Source organism: Musa acuminata, chromosome BXJ1-6 (genome assembly GCF_036884655.1).
Source record: "Musa acuminata AAA Group cultivar baxijiao chromosome BXJ1-6, Cavendish_Baxijiao_AAA, whole genome shotgun sequence".
In the NCBI taxonomy this organism is placed as follows: domain Eukaryota; kingdom Viridiplantae; phylum Streptophyta; class Magnoliopsida; order Zingiberales; family Musaceae; genus Musa; species Musa acuminata.
Genome location: NC_088332.1, coordinates 7,680,001 through 7,689,768, shown reverse-complemented (window position 1 = coordinate 7,689,768; position 9,768 = coordinate 7,680,001). Strand labels below are relative to the sequence as shown.

At 43.6% G+C, this 9,768-nt stretch overlaps 2 protein-coding genes across 3 annotated transcripts; both read right to left on the bottom strand.

Annotated features, from left to right (window-relative positions):
- Positions 1-2,998: 2,998 nt before the first annotated feature.
- LOC103987292 (leucine-rich repeat receptor-like protein FASCIATED EAR2) lies at positions 2,999-5,104 on the bottom strand. Of its 2 annotated transcripts, none has more exons than XR_010514097.1 (2): positions 3,332-5,104; positions 2,999-3,261 (listed from the first exon to the last, which is right to left on the bottom strand). XR_010514097.1 is itself a non-coding variant. In XM_065186708.1 (2 exons), exon 2 carries the CDS (start codon positions 4,636-4,638, stop codon positions 3,400-3,402), a length of 1,239 nt encoding a protein of 412 aa, XP_065042780.1. In that variant the 5' UTR covers positions 4,639-4,832; positions 4,926-5,104; the 3' UTR covers positions 2,999-3,399. The 2 variants fall into 2 exon arrangements, 1 of the variants encoding a protein (XP_065042780.1); XM_065186708.1 differs by having other exon boundaries at positions 2,999-4,832; positions 4,926-5,104.
- A 1,206-nt stretch (positions 5,105-6,310) lies between these two features.
- LOC135675989 (uncharacterized) lies at positions 6,311-9,368 on the bottom strand. Its single transcript, XM_065186707.1, has 4 exons — positions 9,061-9,368; positions 8,826-8,969; positions 8,087-8,295; positions 6,311-6,884 (listed from the first exon to the last, which is right to left on the bottom strand). Exons 1-4 carry the CDS (start codon positions 9,306-9,308, stop codon positions 6,727-6,729), a joined length of 759 nt encoding a protein of 252 aa, XP_065042779.1. The 5' UTR covers positions 9,309-9,368; the 3' UTR covers positions 6,311-6,726.
- Between the last annotated feature and the right edge of the window lie 400 nt (positions 9,369-9,768).

The following is a 9,768-nucleotide window of genomic DNA, read 5'->3' as shown; positions in this document are numbered from 1 at the left end:
TGGGGGTAGTCATAAACAATCGGGTGTGTTGGATGAGACACCTTCTTTATTAGTCATAAACTAATAAAGGCAACATGGTACAGACACCTGCTTTGAGACTTTCATCAGCATGAGGGTAGTGTGTTGGTTGTGGCTGAGGTGGAGGCGGAGGTAGAGGAGCGGAGCGCATCCAGAGAACGGCGGAGGAGATCGAACCGGAGCGGAGGAAGGGTTCACAAAATTTACGAAAGGTATAGAGACATGCGAATGAGCTTACCTTGTGCTAGATAGAGGTCGAAGTGGACAAAACATAATAATTTCGGGGTGAAATAGTTCCTTTTCGATGTTCTTACTCTCACATGGCGGTGACTAGAATCCTATTAAATCACCAACTGAAGCGGATGGCTTGCGGTGGGCACGCGGTGAGCGTACCTACACCAATTCGAGGACGAAGCAAAGCAATAAAAATATTTTAGCGTCAAATCGTTCTATTTCAACGTTCTTACACTCTCTTGTTGGTGACTAGAACCCTGCTAAATCCACAATATCAACCGTTTTGTGGTGAGCTTACCTTTTACCTATTAAAAAAAAATAGACAAATTCTTTAAAAAAACTAATTTTTTATGTCATTTTCTCACTTTAATCCCACAAAGCGTCTTTTAAATCGTAAAAGATATTATGACTGATCTTTCCATCGTTGTGGTTACCTTCACCTTCACCCACTCTGTCTCGTCGTGCTCTTACCTTATATTTCTCTCCACCTCATGGTGTCCTCATCTCAACTTAGCAATGTACCAACTTGTTACCTCCGATCTCATCCACCTTTATTTTCTCTTGGCCTCACCTTCCTTTCTTTTCTTTTTCTTTTCATTAGCTCTCTCTTTCCTCCTCTCAATAGGAAAGTCTTTATCTTTTGTCTGCTCACATCATAAGAGTTATCATAAGGATGATGATGAGGATCAATTGACCCTCATGCTATTATCACTCAAGAGCTTGCCGTTCAACATCTGTATCTTTGATCATAAACTCTTGGTTATGGCATTATTGTGCTGGCTTCAAGTAGATATAGTTACGCGCCTTTAAGGGGATCGATGGTGGCCCTTTCTCCCTCGTCTTCTCCCTTTGCATCTTGAGTCTTCTCAGGTTCAAGCTCTGCAACTATCGTGCTATCGCTAACTGCATTCTACTCCAAGCTATCGACCACTACCGTGCTCTCACCTCCCTCCTCTATGGCAATAATAATTGTGACGCCCTTCACCACTTCATCCATGACCATAGCATTATGCTTGGCACCCTTGATCTCTACATCTTGCTTGACCTTTACAATAACCATCTCTTTGCCATCGTGACCGATACGCTTTGTGATGGGTGATGACAAACGACAAAAGCGATGATGCACGAGGCAAAGGAACGTGTAATCTCGTTTACTAAAAAATAAAGAATACTATGTGGGAATATAGAAAAACGGTGCCACCTGGAAAAAAAAAGAAACTTATACTGTTTTTGAGAAATTTTCCTAAAAATTAAACCTTGACGAAATTATTCAGGGATGCGGTGAGCGGAACCCTCAGCGTTTCATGTCATGCGGTGAGCTTATCCTCTAGTTATCGAAAAACAAATTCCCTCAATAAACATCAAATCGACGCCAAAATCCTTTACTTCAGCATTCTTACTCTTACACACGGTGATTAGAACCCAGTTACGAATTGGTCGCTTAAAGATTTCTTTTATCTAAATATGCGCTGTTGATTTTGTGATCCACGAATCGATCATAGCCCAAATAAAACTATTCTCAAGGGACTATTTTTCGCAATCTATTTAATAAGATAAAAGATGATAGGGACAACACACCTAATTATTACTTTGTACTTCCCATAAATTTGAAGATGAACTTATGTTGTTGTTAGTAATCCTTTTGAGTTTTATATGAAAAGATATCGGAATTCACATCATCATAAACTCTACAAAGATATGATCTTCGCATATGGTCTTCAATCTAAGACATATCATTTTGTATAATAATACAGATATATTCCATTCTATGGTAACTTTAACATCCTCCATCGCCAATGTAGTCAACATGATATATACCATTCCAAATTACAAATGAATCCAAGGGAACACCATTTTGATCCAAATTGAACAAAACAAAACACAAACAGATCATGATTATGAAGAATCAAAAAACATTTCTTGAATGATCTACAGAGGAGTTATTCAGGCATTTCAGGTTTTGACATGTAGAATCAAATCCAGAAGAAGCCAGTCAGAAGAAATCTAGTGTTCTCAAACCAAAATCAATTAATTAGTCCATTTAGCCCGTCTCAAATAGTTGAGACATTTATCAAGTTAGAAACTGTGATCATGAGAATTACAAGTTAGAAACTGTTGCAATGTTCTGCTTGAACATAGAGCGCATGGACCGTAATTTCACAGCCTGAATAAAAGACAGTAACATGTATAAACCAAGATTTTGGTAACATGAACACATGAGAAACTTGATCTCTATAGTCAATGCAGTCATACACATTGCGCAAAGTTGTTGCAATGATTTGCTTAACCATATGCAGTACAACAGATCATACACAATAGACAATATATGTTGTCATGGTCTGCTCAGCCATATACAGTGCATGAACTTTAGTAGGTGTTCTGAAGACAAACATGCAGAAACTAAGATTTTGTAGCATGAACACAAAGAAGTAGGTAGCCTTGTCCTATACTTATTTGTATCATACACATTAGGTAAATGTGTTGCATCAAACTGAAGGGAATTAGCGCATACAAATCAACATTTTGACTAATTTCAAAGCAAATAAGAAATGCTTAGCTATGAGTTGTTGTATATATATATATATATATACACACACACACGCACACTCTGCTAGTCTGCTCAACTACAAACAGTGTATTACATGTTTTAGGTGGAATGAAGATGCTATGATAGATACAAATGAAGGTTTTTTCGCTAACATGGACACAAAGAAGAAAAAACTTAGCCCACAAATAGTCAGAATCATCCCTAAGCCAAACAAGGAATAACTATAAATTCTGGATAGAATATAAAACAGATATCATGTACTTCAAGAGACCCATGAAATCATGCAACAGCAATATAAGTTCTCTCTCTACATGACAACTTAATTTCATACCTTATGCACACACCAACTAAGAAGACAAATAACCAATCAAAACAACAGCTTGATCAAGCAGCAGAAACCATCCCAAAATTACCACCCACTGTTCAAATATATATCAGCAACTCTTCTTCCTCCTTCCTCCCTAACCCAAAATTAATAAAAGAATATTATTGTTGTGTATATATTTATATATATACTTCTTTTTTCTTTACCTTTGTTTCTTTTGATCCCTCCCCTGGTTGATTCTTTGGCCCACTCCGGCAGTGGCGGCTGTGGGCGATCAGCCTCTCCAGTCGGGGCACTGATAGACGGGGCGCATCTTCTGTGTGCCGGCCTTGAGTGGGCAGGGCGTGTCGAACGGCGGCACCATGCAATTGTACTGCAGGCACAGCGACGCACCGACGGGGATGGCTGCAGCCGCGGGCCCTATCTCGATACCCGTCAGGAAGTTGTGCTGGAGGTAGAGCAGTTGCATCCCGTTGCTGAGCCCCTGCACCAGGCGGCTCGGCACCTCCCCGGAGAACCGGTTGTTGTTGAGGTAGAGCCGACCCACGGCGGCCAGCTGCGGCGGCACGGCCCCCCACAGCCGGTTGTAGCTCAGGTCCACCACCGGGATGACCACGTCCTCCTGCGGCGGCTCCACTTTCCCGGAGAAGGCGTTGCGCTGCAGCTGGAGCGCCGCGAGCGGGAACTCGAACACGGACCCGGGGATGGGACCCTCGAGCAGGTTGGAGCTGAGGTCCAGGAAGATGAGCCGGGTGAGGCGCGGAAGCACGGTGTCCACGGGGCCGGTGAGGGTGTTGTGGCTGAGGGCGAGATACTGCAGGGATGGCGGCAACGACGGCACGGGGCCGGAGAGCTGGTTGTGCTTGAGGTCGAGGCGGAGGAGGGAGGCGGCGTCCGGGAAAGGCGGGAGGGTGCCCGAGAGCTGATTATGGCAGAGGATGAGGTTGGAAAGGGTCGGAGCGGCGGTGAGGGAGGCGGGGAGGGGACCGGAGAGCTGGTTGTAGCTAAGATCGAGGGTGCGGAGGCGGGGGAGGGCGCCGAGGCCGGCAGGGATGGGGCCGGAGAGCAGGTTCTTGCTGAGAGCGAGAAAGCGGAGGTCGGGGCATCCGGCGAGCTCGTCGGGGACCGGGCCCGTGACGCGGCCGGGAACGAGGGAGAGTTCGGCGAGGGCGGAGAGGCGGCCGAGGGCGGGGTCGAGGCTGCCCTGGAGGCCGGGGTAGCCGGCACGGGGGTCGCCCAGGGCGAGGGCCATGACGCGGTCCCCAGCGCAGAACACGCCCGGAAAAGCACAGGGGTCGGCCGTGAAGTCCCAGTCGGAGAAGAAATCGGAGCCAGGCATGTCTTCGAGGCCCTTGCGTATAGCCTGAAGCGCCAGGAAGTCCACCGGGTCCAGAATTCCCACCACGTCCCTGGAAGACGCCAACAATGCGAACCCCAGTGGCAGCAAGAACAAAGCCAAGAAACGGTGAGTTCGAACGCAGCAGCATCGCTCCACCATCATCGCCATCATCATCTACTTTGCTCCGGTCTGCTCTGCTCTCTTTCTTTCTTTGGTTCTTGAAGCAGAGCGCGGAAGGGGACTAATAAAGAAGAGGGATGTGGTCGTGGATGTGCGTGAAAGGTCAAGGCGGACTACAGCTTTGCTTGGTTGGTTGCTCCTCGCTTGCTTTCTCGTGGGGAAGGGGCGTGAGCGCTTTAATGGCGGATCTGTAAAGGGACAGAGAATGATAGAGAGCGAGAGAGAGAGAGAAAGAGCGAAGAGAGAGGAGGAAGGAAGAAGACTTGGGGGAGAAGCTTAACCTGGAGCGGGTGGCTTCTTTAGCTCTTTGTTCTTCTTCTTCTTCCTTCTTTTTCTTCTACTGTGGTAATTGATGTTGGCTTGGGGAGGAAGAAGAAATCAATGCCGGCACCCCAACAAGCCGCTCATCCCACGGTAGAGGCGAAGAAGCATCATCCTTTTTTTTTTTTGTATTATTGGTCTTTTCTATTGTTTTTTTATTTATTTATGAACATTATATATATATCAGGGGGTCTGGTTCGGGCTCGCAAACGGTTGTCCGAGGCAGGTGGTTCGGAATCCCACGTGAGCCGCGGGTGAAACCTACTCGTCAGTCGAGTTGTCAAGACACGTGGCGGTCTGGTACGTGTCGCGTCATCGTCCTGTAGTGTTAGTTGACTCAACCACGACTTTACTGGTGATCGGACTGAAGGGGCCCTTCGGGGGGGGCCTCTCTCTTTTCCGATTGCAAGAAGGGTAAGATTGACGGGTGGGTCGAGAAGGTGTGAAAAAACGTGCAGCTGTTCGGTGGTTGAGTGGCCCGAGTAAAAGATCGACGCGATAATTAAATTATGCGAACATCTGCCGATGTGTAAGGTAGGTTGGGCGCCGGGAGGCAACGGTCTTCTTTTCTCCCCTATCCCACCGCTTTTTCCCTCTTTTACCCTCCCTAGCACGTGACATTCACGTGAAAGAGGGCAAAACAAGAGGACGTCGACAGCCCTTTATTTTTTCAAGACTTGTTCATCCATCATCCGTGAGTAGAGTGGCTCATATTTTGGGACCCACTCGGGCCCACTGTCTGTCGCGTATGTCTGTCGAACGACGAGCCTAAAGGGTACGTCGGCGGTGGGAGGCGTGACAGCGTGAAACAGGCAGTGCTATAGAAGGAAGCGCAGGGCGATCGCATGGGAGCGTGCGACTATCGTCTTTGTCGACGGTGTCTAGTGATACCGAAAGGCTTTTCATTGTAATTAAAGGATAAGCTTGAAGTTTGGCGTTGGGTTGCACACCTTTTAATTTCATGCTGGCGCAGGATCAACTCGGGTACACGCCTGCTCATTGTACATGTTCACAAGAACAGAGGAGGCTATTAAAGGAAAACGACAGAATTAAGAAAAAGATACATATGAACAAACAAGAAGATTATGAAGGCATTAGTTAGCTTAATTAGTAAAGAAGTTGACTGCTAGTAAGATACTAACATCAAATTCCATGTGCATCACCTACAATTTGCAAAAAAACAAAAAAAAAATTCCAGAAGAAAATTATATTATTGCATATGACAACAGACAATGAAAACATTTGTTGTAGAATTTGCAGCCAGATAGAAATACATCAAACAGTTGTAGTCATGACAGTCATGCTTTGTCCTCATAACCAACATTGACACAGAACACACCTGTAGTAAACAAATAACTATCTCATGTGATAAAATAGAAGCCAAACAGATGTTCTCATGCAGTTTACATAGCTAAGTACTGAAGAAACCTTTTGTAAGTACATGCATTCAAGGCATTCACATGTAAAACAAAACCTAACCAAAGAAGAAAGAGAAAGCCTCTTCATGCAAGGTGGAGGATGAAATTCAAGTTTGCACCAGTTACCAGAGATGCAAGCTACCTCTTCAATGCAAATCCCATTTTACCCTCTCCGCATGCTAGGTTTTCTTAAATTTTACAGGCTGACAAACAGACTCCGAATGGATGAAATCCAAAATTAAGTTTAACAGGTAATTAATTCAGAACCTCTTGTTGCAAACCACACATGACAAAGCTTTTCTAAGTACTTTGTAGCAGAAATGCCATAGGAAAAAGGTTCAAGCTAATCACTGTAGTCATCATCCTCTTTCTCTTCGTGATCAGCTACAAACTTCTCTATGAACCTCTTCTGAACTCCCCTTATGATGCCCTCCCTCGAACTACTTTCAGTTTGTCCATCATTGAGCACCGGGTCAGATTGGCAAAGGGCTAAAGCGATAGCTGAACAAAGAAAGAACAGCTATAAGTATAATAAAGATTAGGGAATTCATTATTTTCTTCATTAGCAACTCTAGACAAACAGGTTGCTTTTTTCTAATAGCATTTTGTTTAATAGCAAATTTGTCAAGCGTTCAAGTTAATGGCAATATATCTTCATGGGAATTGGAAGAGAGCAGATGTGTGCAATCATCAGACATATAACATCAGGAATATCGTTTAACTCTTGAAATTGCAACTTGCATTTGTGACATATGATTCTAGATAGGTGTGCAACACAGCAACTGAACTAGTGTAACACAGACTTGAGGACTCGAAAAATTTACATGCCGGAGGAAAGTTCTAAAAAAAAAGAAGGGGTTCACACGTCGAAGTAGATGATGTGTGCTATCTGCTGCAGGAACTCCTGTCGCACTATCTCATTATAATTCCACATCAAAATCCAACAACCATAAATCACAACTAGTGACTCAATTTTATATTAGAAATGCATCCAAGTGGTGGTTAATTCATGCGCCCACATAAGCAAAAGCACAACATACATGCACATGCTTCAAGCATACAAGAAAACTCAGTATGTATACATATCCAGGTGCCGATACCTTTTTCTTTTGCCAGTCGATGACAACCATATCCTTATGATGCTACAACCACATATATGATGGCTGACAAGTGGACAAACTCACTGTGTCTAAGACCAGAAGCGACAGTGCATGGAGTTTGTAACATTTTGCTAATATCATCTAATCCATAATATTTCTTTCCCTCATTATTACAAATCTAAATATGCATCTGTCTAGCTTTAAAACCTAAAGTATTGGGGCTCAGACGTTTCCTCATTAACAACCATTTAGCCTCTTTTGCCAAGCCATTATATATCAATCAAAGTTCTTATAATTATATTTTTATTGGACAGCCTTGACAATGAGCTCTTTATAATGGGTCTCTGATCATCATCATGGAAAGACCTCTCCGAAACGGGAACTCTTTAATCAATACATAAGAACAAGAAAACCTTAAAAAGAATTGCACTGACAAGCATATGAAGACAAGCATCCTAATGATATAATTACTCGAGGGTACATAGGGAATGTCAAATTTCCAAATTTGTTTAGGCAAATAGTAGTCGAGAAAAATATAGCTTATAAACTCAGGCAGTTTATTAGATAGAAAATCTCTATGATATACACAATAAAAAAAGATACCTTCAGGTGTACATCTCCGGGAGCCAAATTGATGCAACCCCACATAAGTTCCTTTGACAGCACCATTGTTGTACACCAAAATGGTTGGAAGGTTTCTATCTGGGTAATTAGGAATGCACTCCGTGGAGATTATCTTAACAAACTTGGTAGCTGGGTACTTCGTAGCAAGCTCTTCCAGGCAACATAGGAGTAACCCGCAATCTTGTATACTGTCACCAAATTAAAAGAACCAAATAAAAACTGAAAAAAGATAATTGTTTATCCTGGGTAGATTCCTCAAAGTACATAATGATTTGACTGCCAATATCTGAATTTATCATAAAAGGTAATAATCAACGCAAATGGACAAATTATTCCTGTTCAAAACGGTGCACGATCTTCAACATACTGTACGCAGATATAAGCGGGATCACTGGCAATTCTAGCAGACTAGAAATGCTCTGAATCACCCAAAACATCACAACAAAGAGACGGTTGAGCGCTCATCAAGGTAGAAAACTTTCAAGAACAGGGAAAACAAAAGGTAGAATCCAGTGGACAAACTATGTCAGTAGAGAAACACAAGAATCCAGAGAGATCGATACAGTTTGGCAAAGGATAGGAAATCGGAGACGCAGGCAATTCGATCTGTGAAGAAAATCTTGAACTCCTACCGAAGGGACACATGCCAGGTAGCAAATCAAGCAACAAAAAAGTCAGGATGTCATAAAAAATCTAGACATTTGAACGAGGGGCACACCTGTCCTTGTAGAGCAATACAACGACCCAGACATCTGCGGGTGCCTGCGACACCTCCCGGACAAAATCCGAGCCTGAGATAGGCATCACTGACCCGAAACGAGCAACTTTTGCCGCCTCCCGCATCTCCGCCAGCCTCCGCTTCCTAGGCTCCCGCCGCGATAGAAACCCCAATTCATCACCAGAGGGAGAGAGATCCAAACAGGGAACCAGGAAAAAGAAAACCCTAAGATTACCTGTACTCCTGGAGGAAGCGGTCGTCATCGAGTTCGGGATCGTCCTCGAGTTCGTCGAGCTCGGCGGGGGTGCGGTCGTCGATCCAGGCCTTAGATTTGGGGGCGAGGTCGGGGTCGTCGGCGGGAGAGAAGGGCGCGGGCTTGAAGGGCTCAGGCTTAGGCGGCAGGTTGCCGAGGCGCCGCTGGATGTCGTCCCACTGCGTGCTCGCTCCCTCAACGTCCTTGTACACGAAGTGGTAGTCCGCCATCGTCGCCTCCTCCTCTCTCGATCGCTCTCGCCTCCGCCTCGGGAGGAAATAGATTTACGAGTTGTATATAAAGATAATTAGTGAATATTAAGGCAACATAATATAATGGTATTTATTATTTGCATATTTTAGATGAATAACATTAAAGTTATTAAATAAATCAATAAATGATAAATATTTATTTTAATTTCAAAAAACTTATACAGACTATATGGATCAATTGTTTTACTTTTTTGAAAGTATAAAAGTATGTTATTTTTAAAATTTTAATCAATTTAAGCTGAATTTACCATAACGTTGGAACAAAAACCACTTCAAAAATTGACTTGGTTTAATGTAATGGGTTTGAAAAGAGAGAAGGACAAAGGAATGGTTGAGGGTAATTTGTCATTTTTGAAATTAGAAAATTTTTTTAAAGAAAATTTATCCTAAATTGAACTAACCTAAGTGGTCCTCATAA

Coding starts and splice junctions, on each gene's coding strand:
- LOC103987292 (XM_065186708.1), bottom strand. CDS start 4,638: ATGATGATGGCGATGATGGTGGAGCGATGCTGCTGCGTTCGAACTCAC.
- LOC135675989 (XM_065186707.1), bottom strand. CDS start 9,308: ATGGCGGACTACCACTTCGTGTACAAGGACGTTGAGGGAGCGAGCACG. Junction 8,296..8,825: donor GTATTGCTCTACAAGGACAG/GTGTGCCCCTCG, acceptor ATTTGGTGACAG/TATACAAGATTGCGGGTTAC. Junction 6,885..8,086: donor CCGGAGATGTACACCTGAAG/GTATCTTTTTTT, acceptor TTCTTTGTTCAG/CTATCGCTTTAGCCCTTTGC.